General features: G+C 49.5%; 3 protein-coding genes across 3 annotated transcripts; 1 reads left to right on the forward strand and 2 right to left on the reverse strand.

Moving 5' to 3' along the window:
* Nucleotides 1-5,694: 5,694 nt before the first annotated feature.
* On the reverse strand, nucleotides 5,695-7,842 carry CTRU02_204263 (F-box domain-containing protein; the record flags this gene model as incomplete). The annotated part of the gene is made up of 3 exons (XM_036728354.1): nucleotides 5,695-6,566; nucleotides 6,636-6,949; nucleotides 7,016-7,842. The coding sequence occupies 3 exons, from the start codon at nucleotides 7,840-7,842 to the stop codon at nucleotides 5,695-5,697; spliced, it is 2,013 nt and encodes a 670-aa protein (XP_036580063.1).
* Nucleotides 7,843-8,788: 946 nt separating this feature from the next.
* Nucleotides 8,789-10,567, forward strand: CTRU02_204264 (MFS monocarboxylic acid transporter; the record flags this gene model as incomplete). The annotated part of the gene is made up of 1 exon (XM_036728355.1): nucleotides 8,789-10,567. The coding sequence occupies one exon, from the start codon at nucleotides 8,789-8,791 to the stop codon at nucleotides 10,565-10,567; it is 1,779 nt and encodes a 592-aa protein (XP_036580064.1).
* A 333-nt stretch (nucleotides 10,568-10,900) lies between these two features.
* CTRU02_204265 (uncharacterized protein) lies at nucleotides 10,901-11,896 on the reverse strand (the record flags this gene model as incomplete). The annotated part of the gene is made up of 1 exon (XM_036728356.1): nucleotides 10,901-11,896. The coding sequence occupies one exon, from the start codon at nucleotides 11,894-11,896 to the stop codon at nucleotides 10,901-10,903; it is 996 nt and encodes a 331-aa protein (XP_036580065.1).
* Nucleotides 11,897-12,640: the final 744 nt, after the last annotated feature.

Raw genomic sequence — 12,640 nt, forward strand, 5'->3', positions numbered from 1 at the left:
CAGACTAGAATCTTCTTTAACTAAATAGACTTTTAGATAAGGTTAAAGAGAGTATTCCATAGGGATCTGAATGTCATATGTTTAAACTAGCAAGCAGCCATTCTTAGCTAGTTACTTTTGTAAGTCCTACTAAGTCTTAGATAAGACTAAATAGGATAAATAAGTAAAATAGAAGTATAATATACTTATACTTCTAACATATCGGCTACCTTATTCTATATAGGATAGGTAATGCCTTTCGATATAAAATACTTATACGTATTAGGAAGTCGGTTTTTAAAAAAAGTTAAAGAGGAAAATAGCGAAAAAAAAGTCTAGTAGACGACTATAAATAGTCTTAATATACTTTCTAAGGTAGTAATAACGATTAAAAGCATCGTAAAGAGTCTTATAATCGTTAGTAGTAGTCTTAGCAAACTTGTTAATAAAGGTAGCTATAGCGTCTTATAAGATTCTCGGAATATACTTCTTAAGCGTTTATTATAATTTATAAAGGTTTCCATCGTTAACCTAACCTGCTATATAGAGTCTGTTAAGAACCGATTTGCTAGCGTTTATAAAGAGACTATACGTAACGTTACGGTTCTTTCTCTATTCCTTTATAGCGATAGGGTTAGCAAGGCGAGGGATATTAGTCTTAAGGAATATCTCGAAGTCGTATCCTCGTAGGGTTGCTATAATAAGCATATGCTAAGTATTCTAGTTAGATTTACTTTTTAAGCAAGGAAGAAGCGTAAAGATAGTCTTAAAGTCGTTTTAAGACATCTTAAAGTAAAAAATAAGGGTATTATAATAGTATAAGATAGACTTATAGTTATACCTCGATTATAAGCGTTTCTCTAAGGCTATAGCTTTAGAGGCGTATCTATATATTAGATAACTTACTTTCGCTACTACTTATATATACTATTAGAAAAAAAAGGTATTAAAAGGAAGGTATTAATAAGTAAATAGTACTAAATGTTACGACCCGTTGGACATGGTCGCCAACACGACCCCGCCTGGATCCCGGCGGCTAACGCAGGGCATATGTAACCCAGCCGACAGGTGTAACCAGGGATCCTCGGAACGGAAGAACTATGGACAAGTCACGTGGCCTCGGGGATAACGCGGGGTAGGGACAACCCGGGCTGGATATGTTGGATATGTCAGATATCCAACCGATCCCCGGATATGTTGGATATGTCAAATATCCAACCGATCCCCGGATATGTTGGATATGTCAAATATCCAACATAGCCAAGATAAGGAGGACCGTTCAGGACTTGTATATAGGATGGACTCGAGCCGGGCTCGAGGACAGACTTCCATAGCTCTTCAGCAATCAACTTTGTGATTACCCTAACCGGTACTTTCAGCTATACCTAAGTGACGACTACTCTACGACTCTTGTTGAGGCCTTGACTGATCACCAAGACCTTTGAAGATCTACGATTCAATCGACCAGACCCCAGAACGACTGTTACTGTTGTCAATCCCTGGCTTACTGTTAACACAAACCCACTGTCAGTTAGCTGGCCGTAACACTAAAGAAGTATAAATATTATATAAGAAGGAGAATCTTATATAAGAATATAAGAAATAAGTAGAATTATAAGATCTAACTATAGAAATATAGTAAATCGAAAGGAAGAATAAATACTTATAAAAGATATAAGAAACTAATAAGCTAGTTTAAAAAACCGAAGCTAAAATAGTTAAATTCTTATAAAAACAAGGAAATCGAAGTAAAAGTATAGTTATAATTAAAAAGTCTATTATTATAATAGAATTCTATAGTATTTATAAAAACTAGTAGGTTATAGTAGTCGGTCGCGTACTATATAATATTCGTACGCGCTAGGTAGCTAATATCGCGTCAGAAAGTAAAATTCGTTAGCGAAGAGGAAAGAAAGCGAGAAAATCGCATAGAAAGGTAAATAAAGCGAATAAAATCGCAAAAATTCGTGAATTAATAGAAAATTGATAGACAAGTAAAATAATAGGTAAAACGACGTTATTCCGAAAGAATAACGCTAGGCTCATAACCTATAGGCGAAACCAGCACAGAACGCTCAGAATGGGGAAAAGTGGTGTTGTTGGTTGAAGAACTAACTAACTGGCTAGAGGGCTGTGGAGGCTGGCTAAGACCAGTGGTGGCGGCCGTCAGCCCACGTGACGGGCCGGCGAGGCCTGCCACCCACAGAAGATGTCGAGGAAGACTTGTTTTTTTTTACAGCAGGGTGAAGAACTAGAAAGTAGTGTCACATGCGAAACTAGGGGTGAGAGGCTTGTGCTACGGACGACACTACTAAAGAATGAGGAGATTAGGGAACAAATGAGATTAAGGAGGTAATAGATGTTACGACCCGTAAACAAGGATAACAGCTGAACGACCCACTTGGGCGTCGGGCGGCTAGAACAGGACATTTGTACTGCAGGTTGATTGATTGATTGATTGATTTATTCCTACTCGGTTATGAAGCCGCTCTTATGCCAGCAGCTATGCCCGGAAAGCGGGGTTTGGCAGGTAGCCGAAGCGTCGACAATGAACAGCGACGCCCCACTTCGCCCTGATGTTGCATCAGGGCCAGCTATCCCCAAGCTCCCCACTATGTTCTCTATTCTGTGTGTTTGTGCCCTCTGTTGAAGAAGTGTGTTGCTCTCCTGTCTGCTTTCTCGCTTTTGTGTTGCTCTCTAGAATGCTTGTTTTGCGTCCTCCTGCTTCGGTTCAGTTGGTGCTGGTAGCACCGTATCTGGTTCTTTGTACCTACAGTCTCCCCCCAGCGCTCAGCTTTGTCTCTTTGTTTTGTCCGTATCCTCCCGGACTTGTATGTGCCGTTTTCTCAGTTGCATCTGTAAATTCTTTGTTGCCTCCTGCCGGGTTCCTATGTGGCCTCTTGTTTCTTGCCTGTTGACCACTATTGCCCTCCACCACATTGGCCCAAGGGTCTTCCACGAAGCACAATGCTCCTTAGTGCTTCGTGTAGCGGCTTGTGGCTCGCCTGTGGTGGTGGTAACAGTGTTGTCTATTGATATGTCGTATTTTGCGGCTTGCTCTCAAGTTTTTCATTGTAGTCGGGGCGTGCTCTGCGGCCATCTTGGGCCCCTTTGGGACGTAGAATCAAGGCCGAGGATGGCATTGCATCGAAGGGGGCTCTGTGGCCGCGAGCACGCGTATTTGGGGCCGTTTTTGCTCCGATTTTCAAAAATTTCGTTCTCGCTGTTGTTGATGTTTTTCTTTGTACTGCAGGATCACGGGAACAACAGGGACTCACTCGGGAACGGAAGAACTATGGTGCAAGTCACGTGACGATAAGATAAGAGATTAGATCCGTACGCCAAGAATACGGAGTCCGTCCTTGGCACATACGGGATCCGTATGAACGAGGAACGGACCCCGTCAGGATCAGGAACGGTAAAACAAACAAAGGGTACTGTTCGGACTTGTATATAGTATGACCTGAGCTCGACTCATAGTCAGACTTCCATAGCTCTTCAGCAATCAACTTTGTATTTATCCTCAGGATACTTTCAGCTTACCTTCACTGCGAATACTTGTTGAGCCTAAGATTGATCACCTTAGCCTCTGACTACCGATCTACGACACAGCCTACGACCTACGAACCAGACTTACGACACGACAATACTGTTTACTAGCGTCAATCCCCAACTTCTGTTAGCAGACCCTACTGTCGGATAGCTGACCGTAACAATAGAGAGGGGTAAGGAGCCACTACCCAAGTATTGGTTCGACTGGAGTTATAAATGCTGGTCTTCAACCTAACAGATGGTTGAGAGACCGGAAATGAAGGACGTTGCCCTTGGAAACCCCATTTTCTGGACCCCTTCACTCTGTGCTATAAAACCCTCTGACAAGTACCGGTAGCTTGACCTGTGGCATCGAATGAATGTGCCTCTTCTTGTCGGTGGTGTGATTAGCTACTCTTTTACCAATTGACATAGAAGCATATAGGCTTCATTTCGTTTCATTCCTAGGTCTTTCTGTGGCGTAGGAGAAGAATTCAAATTCGTTGTTGGTCTAAGTAGGCACCGTAACTGAGACATCTCCCTTCCAGGCTGTACCAATCACAATTTCTCTTCCGCCACATCCACTTTATGCGCGGTGAATAATCAAATTATCTGTTCATTGTTTCCAATGATCTGGAATTGAAACAAGAAGTCTGAAATTAACCAGCATGCCCATCAACGCTCGAAAAATGCCGAACCCTCACGTGATGCCACATAGCTCGTTGCTTTGGTTTCTTTTCAAAACTCACAAGCCCTTGTTCCATTTTTGGAGTCGACGTTTGGTTTTGACTATCCTTAGAAGAATGGTAGCTATTATTCCTCACGTCTCAGTTATGAGGATTATTACAATCTTTAACACTCTTCTGAGCGGCGCCACGGCTGCCCATGCAGCTCGACCAGCAGACAACTACTTAGTGGTGCTTTCTTTAAGGTATTTGACATACCTGTCAACATATCTAGAGTCGGTACCAACCGTGACTGTTGCACCAGTTCCAGGCGCCAATTTCTTAAGACGGGCGGGTTTTGTACCCACAGCACGGTCGACAGGCGCCGAAACTCTGCCCGTTGCAACTACGTCTGGTTTACCTTGGCTACCGCCATCTAGCCTTGTCTCCAGCTTAGATACATTAACTCTGGCAGAGATTGTTGGTACCACTACTGCACCGCCGCCTGGCACAAGCTTTAGCATCATTCCTTCAACATCACCAAGTCCTTCTAGCCCTCCTGACCACCAGTCCGGGGGACAACATGTCATCTTCTTTGTTTCTCCCGCAATTATAAGTTCCGCAAAAAGACGCGTAAGAAAGAGAGCTCTCGGCGGCTTTCTAGGTCACGGCGGCAGCGCAACTCCTACCGCTTGCAACCTCGCCCACATATTTACGCTCTCTTCAGGACAACTGTTCGATGGCAACGTGCCTATCTACTACTTTCCTGGAGATACCTTCAAACCATTCGGCGGTTCCGGAGCACCGCCAACCGAAGCCACAACAACTACTTTTACTAACAGCGGTGGGGCACTACACTTTGCAAGTTCTGCGATTCCCAACGGCCAGGCGGGCTTCTGCCAAGATTTTGTCACTGGAGTTGTATACATCACATTTTCGCTTAGCCCTCCTAATTGTGCGAGAGTTAAACTCATTAGTTACAGGGGTAATCATTTCGGTACTGCAATTGAACGGACAAAAGCAGAGACTAATCTTGAGAACAGCCGAGCAATGTCAGAGCGGCCAAATCGTTGAGGACGTCACCAGTGTTCAGTCAAAACATCCCCCAGCGACATCTGAGCATTCCCAAGCCACGCAGCCAGCTGCTACTTCAGAGATTCAGACTCAGCTCTCCCCGAAAAACGCCACGTCTCTATTGATTATAAGCCGTGGGCAGCTTAAGTTTCCGGCCTTCTGGCCTGCTGGCACGTTTGCAACAAGTCCAGCCTATCCACTGCAGCATGTATAGCCACAAACAGCATCATGTAGTTACTGGTTATGTTCCTCCACTTCAGAGAAGTTATCACTACATAGCCGATCAGTGCACATGTTTCACGTCCGTTTATAAAGCCTTATGCTACGAAACCATATGAAAACTAAAGCGGCAACTAGGCTTTCTCCGCAGGTAGTCACAACTTGATATCTTTATTCAAGAGAATTTCAAGCCGCACACAGTTGAAACCCCCATCTACAGATATTCTTAGTCTGAATCCTCCCCTTCTGACTCCGAAGTCTCCCACTCATCTCCGTCATGAGAAACAGCGGGTTCCGAATTAGCCGAGACTTCAACACGAGGGACGGCAGGTGGTCTGCAGAGAAAGCACCAGCTAGCGGGCGCTGCTGGCCCTTCACAATTCCGAATAGGGCATTGGGTGTCTTGAGCCGTAAAGCGCCTCCACATCGAAGAGGTGCCGTCGTTGCTTCGCCAAGGTTTACCCTTCAAATTTGGGTCACTAAAGTTCCATACAACATAGCCATCTTGGGAGAGAGCAACAATAAAGTCCTTATCCATCTCGATGCTGTCGATGGAACGACAGGTTCTGATCACGTCCTTGTCGTAGCCTCCCATGACCAAAACTCGTGAGTCGTCCGTGGCGCAGATGACGTTGTCGCTTCTGAGCCGCAAACTCCACCATAACTCTGAATCTTCCGGGGTAGAATTGATAACGCGGCCTTGTAGATAGTAGAGCTGATTATGCCAAGGAATCCCACCGCACTCCTCTGGTTTATTTGCTTCCATGTTCCAGAGCGGCCTGCGCATGCCTTTGGAAAGATCATGATAGGTTTGCGAGAATCTTTCCTTCACCACATTAAAGTTGATTAGCCAAACTAAGTAGTCCTTGGTGGCGGGACTGTCCGTGTAATACGTGAACAAATTGTACAGCCCATAAGGATTCATGGGACGACAGCGAAAGTCACAATCTATGTCTCTCAGGGGATTTGGGACCTCTAGGCGGAAAGATTGGGTGTGCTTCAGGTCGTCGAATTTGTGCACTGTAATCACAAAACACTTTTCGAGTGGTTCGGTTTGATTATTGTATCCAGTTGACTCCATATTACTCTCAAAGATTTCTTGTAAATGGTGTTAGTCATATAGAACCTGCACCAAGAAGCGAAGGTGAAGAAAGGATGAGAGCTTACTTGGTCCACCCAAGATGGAGACAGAGTACAGCAGGTTAGTTTGCGTGGGATGGAAAATAAAACCATAGGCAGGGTTTAGGAGGCCACCTTTCTCCGAACGTTCGAAAGCAAAGGTCACTCCGTCTGATGCCTTGGGTATGCTGGGGAGCTTTAGTTTCGCAAGGCCGCGACCCCAACGCCAAACATGCGGTACATTAGTGAAGGGGGAGGTGGAAAATTGCACAGCAATCGTCTCTTTATGGGCAAAAATAAATTTTGCACGATTTGGGAGCGTGACATTGCGGTATTCTTGTAATTCCAGATGATAGACAATCCTGGTAAAGTTAGCGTAGCTCATAAAGTGAAAACGGCTTGCTATGATGATCAGCAATAGTACTTACAGATTTCGTTCAGTAACGCTATCCACTAATACGACCAGTTTCTCCGTCATGGTACAAATAGCAAAGTCCACCTCTCCCTTCAGGACTAGGTCTGGGGGTGAAATGTGGGTTCTTGTCATGGCCCGTAGATCGTCGACGAAAACGCCGTAGACTTCGGCCTGCCAAGCAACTCTCCCATTTGAATACGCGTAGTTCCTTGGGGCTACCGTGGATGGACGGCGCATAGCACTGAGAGGCCGCATGCCACGTCCACGCGTGCCCTCTCTGTATTTGATGTAGCTATCATCAAGGGTGAAACAGGAACGTTCGTGGATGGCAAGCAAACCTGTGTTGACTGCAAGAGACGAAATGAAGTTTCCTTCGGTGAGGCGCATCAAATTGCTAGTGATATCGACAAAGAGCGGCCACGACAACTGTTGCGAGGGCATTTCAGAAGATGATCCGAGGAGCAAATGCGAAGAACCAGGGAAATGTATCTCGAGCAGCTCATTAATGACAAAGTCGTCGGTCATGGAGCTCCTCCAGTCCTTCGAGACATGTGAACAAGCGATAGCGTCTCTTGCCGAAATCTGACGAGCTATCATGACGATGACCTCTCGGGGTAGATTCGACAGACTTGCGAGGACTGGGTGTTTGTCCCGGACTACGTTTCTTAAGTATGTCAGCTCCCATGGTGATAGACTATCCACTAGGTTCTTCAGGTTTTCTTGTCGCAGCAGCACATCGGGGGCTCCATCGCTGGGCTTGAGGAGGAGTGAAAACTGTTCTGCTAGCAGACGCGGCGACATAGACGCATCAGATGCGTTGGCAGTCCGTTCATCCGACATTTTGGCAATGGAATTTCATGCATGATTCTATTCCAAAACCGAAGGTGTCGAGTACGAGTTGTGGAAAGGCTTTCTGTTTTTCCTCTTTTGAACGCAGCGTTGTATATGGGAAGAGAATACAGTACCAAAAGTATCATTCACTGTTGCTGTTACCAGTGAACAGTGACATGCCAGCACAGACCGATGCTCATGATCCTTAGTACGGTAGTACGTAGTCAGATAAGCAAGGAAAGCCTGCGTTGAATCTTTATCGGAGCCCGGACACAAAATCTCCGGGCTTCCGATCTCGCTAAGCGGATCGGCCAAACAGGCAACGCTAAGCCCCGCGTTCCAGCTTTCAGCACGCTCCAGCGCTACAGACGCCTAACAGTCGGCTCGGTCCACCATACTTGGTGGCATATTTGGCGGTGTTTGTGGCGCCCACGGCGTGTGCTGTGTCATGTTGCCGGGCAGATGGTAGCAAAACGGCCTAGGAGCCCCACCAAGGTGCCGAGCACGACATCATTAGGTGATGGATATGACCTGCTGACGTGCGAACCCGAGACTCTGACTCCGACGCGAGTAGTGTGCATCTCAGTGCTTCGGTACCTGTCTTCACCCTCCATCTCGGCTCTTCCCCAGTGGCCACTCCTCTCCGAGCTTTCTCCTTCCCTCTTCGGCTGGGTGTCTTCTCCACGTCATATTGTTTCCCTCTCTCTCTCCCTCTCTCCTCTCTGGTGATCCTTTCTGTCCCCGTCTTTCTGTAACGCTGCTTAACGTCTGTTTTGGTCCTGATTCCATCTGCTTTCTGGGGGATCATGAGCGGCGACCATCGTCTTTCCTCTGTTTAATCCGCTGCTCGCTCCTCATACTTCCCGACCGCCGAACCCGGCATATTCCCAATCGCAATCCCTCCGTTTGTCAATAACTCAATATTAAAAGAGCCCGAAAGCTTGAATCCATCATCATGGCGCGAGCCCCAAGCACGCCGACCCCGTCCGATGACCGGACGATCGTCGCAGCGTCCCACGGAGACTACGACGACGATGGTTCCTCAACCATTAGCCGACTGAGCTCGCGATCCTCTCTCGACCTCCACCGAACTTCCTCGAGCCGCAAGCACCGAAGCCGCCGCGCGGCCAATACCTGGCGAGCCATCTCCTTTGTCGCCGCCCTTGTCTCTGCCCTCTGCGCAGGGTCTATTACCGTATTCTCCATGTACGGCCACATCTTCCAGGAGCGCCTGCATTATACCCAGTTCCAGGTGAACGGTCTCGCCATCAGCAGCTCCGTCGCCCTCTACCTGCCGGTGTCTTTTCTCGGCTACATCTGCGATCGCATCGGCACACCGCCCCTGTCGCTCCTGGCGGCCATCCTGTTCAGTGGAGGTTACGGACTGGCCGCCGGGACATACCGTCAACTCGAGAATGAGAACCTTGGAGGTCTGCGCGACATGGCTGGCCGGCGCGTCGCGGGCGGCGCGGACTGGACATACCCGCTAATGATTTTCGCCTTTGTCTGCGTCGGCGTCGGTACTTGCTCCATGTACCTGGCCGCTGTCGCGACTTGCGCGAAGAACTTTGGTAAGGGGAAACACCGTGGTCTGGCTTTGGCTGTACCCATTGCCGCGTTCGGATTGAGCGGCATGTGGCTCAGCCAGCTCGGAAGCCGCGTGTTCTACGAGAGATTGCAGGACGGCTCAGCCGGAGACCTGGACGTCTTCCACTTCTTCATCTTCCTCGCAATCCTCCTGCTGGCGGTTGGTGTAATTGGAACCTTCACGCTGAAGGTGGTTGACGAAGAGGAGATCATCGATGAAGCTGTCGAGGAGCTCGAGAGGAGCGGCCTCCTGGAGCGGAGCACTTCGTTCCTCAGTGCGCGCGGTGGTGATCGGGGCAGGGGATACGGTGCTATTGGGCAGATTGACGACGAGGAGGATGTCGGACCGGCCGAGGACGATGCCAAGTTGAAGAAGAAACTCGTCCTCAACGCCGAGACGAGAAGTTTCCTGACCGACCGGACCATGTGGTTCTTCGCCTTGGGTTTCCTGCTCATGATCGGACCGGGCGAGGCCTTCATCAACAACCTCGGCACCGTCATCGGAACTCTGTACCCCCCAACCATGCATTACGTCGGACCCCCGACATCGGCCGCCACCCACGTGTCAATCGTGGGTATCACCAGCACCGTCGCACGTCTGGCGACAGGTACCCTGACGGATCTGCTGGCGCCATCGCCGCAGACACAGCATCTGCAGGTGACGTCGAACCCGCCTTTCATCCGCGGCAGACTCACCATTTCCCGCGTCGCGTTCCTCCTCTTCTTCGCCATCATCCTGTCTCTTGGCCTCGTCGCCCTGGCATCGGGCTTCATCCAAGAGCACGGCGAGAGGTTCTGGATCGTGTCCGGCCTGATCGGCTCCGGATACGGAGCCGTCTTCAGTCTCACGCCCATCATAATCACAGTCATTTGGGGCGTCGAGAACTTCGCGACCAACTGGGGCATCGTGGCCATGTTCCCTGCCCTGGGCTCGACCTTTTGGGGCATCGTCTACTCGGCCATTTACCAATCCGGCGCGACAAAATCCCCTTCGCCTGGACAGGGCGGAGACGTCTTCTGCTACGGCAAGCAGTGCTACGCGCCGACATTCTGGGCCATGGCCGTCACCGTATGGGCGGCGTGCGGAATGGTGTTGTATGCCTGGAAGGGCAAGAATGGATGGGCCCAGCGTGGCATTGTAATCTAGATTTTTCATTTGGTTCTATGCATCATTATCGCACACGCACAGACACACACACACATATATACTACATAAGATATATGCATGTACATCGGAGTTTTTGGGAACGGACAGGAACGGTCTTTCTCTTTTTTGGGTAGGGGCGCGCATGATATCTTGCGCCATGATTTTCATTGGGTATATAATCGCATAAAGTCATGAGAACACTTTTCTGGCTAGTCCTGTTTTGCCTTTCTTGTGATCTGTGTGTTGGGCTTTCCTTTTTTTTTTTTTAATTCTTTCCATCTAATGTGCCCAGTGCCCAGTCTCATCTTTTAAACCCTTTCGACTGATATGCTCCTATAACATCATCAAAGCGAGGAGGGTGGCGAAAGCTATTACCAGTCTCGTCACGGCGGGTATACTAGTACTCCTCGTCGCATCCGAGCTCTGCTTGTCCAACTCGCTCATGGTCTTCATGCAGATCCACTGCGAATACAGCAACTTGTCGAACAGGACGCTCATGACGGGCGTGTAGCCGTTGAGGCCGCCGGTGGGCCTCGTCGAGCCGCCCTCCTCGTCTAGGATCAACTCGACGTCGGTCAGCTTCAACAGGTCGTACGACGACGGCAAGGTCGGATGGCACCCGTTGTTGATGCCGGCGTCCTGCGCCAGGGCGGTCGGGGCGTCGGGCCCGATGATCTCGGCGCCCGTGATGTTCACGGCGCCGGCAATCAGGTTGCAGTGGAAGTTCTTGTCCGTGCGCGTGCGCTCCTCGAGGTACATTGCGATGTCCTGGCACCGCGGCAGCGTCTTCTCCTTGGCGTGCTCGGCGCGGAAGTCGTCGACGTAGCCCGTGATCTCGTCCATGCAGCTCTGCTGCAGCCACGGGGAGCAGTCGGTGGTCTCGAAGTCCTCGACCTCGTGGGCTATGGGCAGCGTCTGGAAGAGGTGCTGGAAGATGAGGGCGCAGCCCTTTGGGTACTCCCGGCTCGACAGGTTGAGGCCGGAGGGGGCGCCGAGGTAGTAGGATTGGGTGTAGACCTGCTTCTTCATCCAGTTGGAAGAAGTCTGGGAGGAAGGGGCGCCATGCAGGGTGGCGACTGTGAGGGAGAGCTTGCGGATGTCGGTGATGTTGTTGTTGTCGATGGGGATGTCGAGGACCTCCGGGGCGATGCCGACGCGGCGGATGACGGAGCCGCCGACGGTGCAGTTGGACTCGCCGACAAAGTCATGGACCTCGCCGGCCGGACAAGAGACATCGGCACAACCTCTAAGGGCGACCTCGGTGAGTATGGGGACGGTTGCGAAGGCGGGCCCAGTAAGGAGGGACCCCATGAGGGGGAATAGTCTCATTATCCTCTCGGTCTTTTTCCCCCCCTCTTGACGCGTAACACAATCTCTCTGTTTCAGAAAGAATTGTGGAAATACAAGCAGAGGCCAAGACGCCCGAGCAACAAGGCCAAGGGCGAAATAGCCGGAACGGGGAAAAGTGTAAGTAATTGTCGGGCTGGATTGGATGAGTCTCACGGCGCCGGTGCTGGGGTTCCCGGAAGTACGGCAAAGAGGACGAGAAAAAAAGGCTCGTCGCGCAGCTGAGCGGCGCCGCGGCGGTGGGGATTTCTTGTCCTTTTTTTGCTGCTGTTGGGGGAGGGGTTGGATTTTTGGTGCGTTTTACAGGAAGCGCTCTCACTCGAGGCTTTGCAGACGAGCGGATCCAACCATGGGACTGGGATCTGAAGGCTTCCCTATCCTTTTTCTTGTCCCTTCTTTTTTTTGGCTTCCTCTTTTCTCTTCGGTTTAACAAGGGGATGGGTTAGCCAGCAATATCGCGGCTGGCTTCATTGTAGAAGAGAGAACAAAATGAGAGGATGTGCGTGGAAAACTTGGCTAAATGAGGGGTGCAAGAGAAGGAGTCGAAAGAGACAGGAACGGAACGGGCACATCGGAGGGGGGGCACAGTTTCTTGCCGGATTACATCAAACGAGCAAAATAGTGAACTTGAAGAGGGTCGCGTGGTGCGAGGTGATAGGTGCTAGAATGGTGACTGTTCTTGGCATTTTGGCTTGGCGCTCTCACCGATCCTTCAATCATTGATTA

Source organism: Colletotrichum truncatum (assembly GCF_014235925.2).
Source record: "Colletotrichum truncatum strain CMES1059 chromosome Unknown Contig_0002, whole genome shotgun sequence".
Classification (NCBI taxonomy): domain Eukaryota; kingdom Fungi; phylum Ascomycota; class Sordariomycetes; order Glomerellales; family Glomerellaceae; genus Colletotrichum; species Colletotrichum truncatum.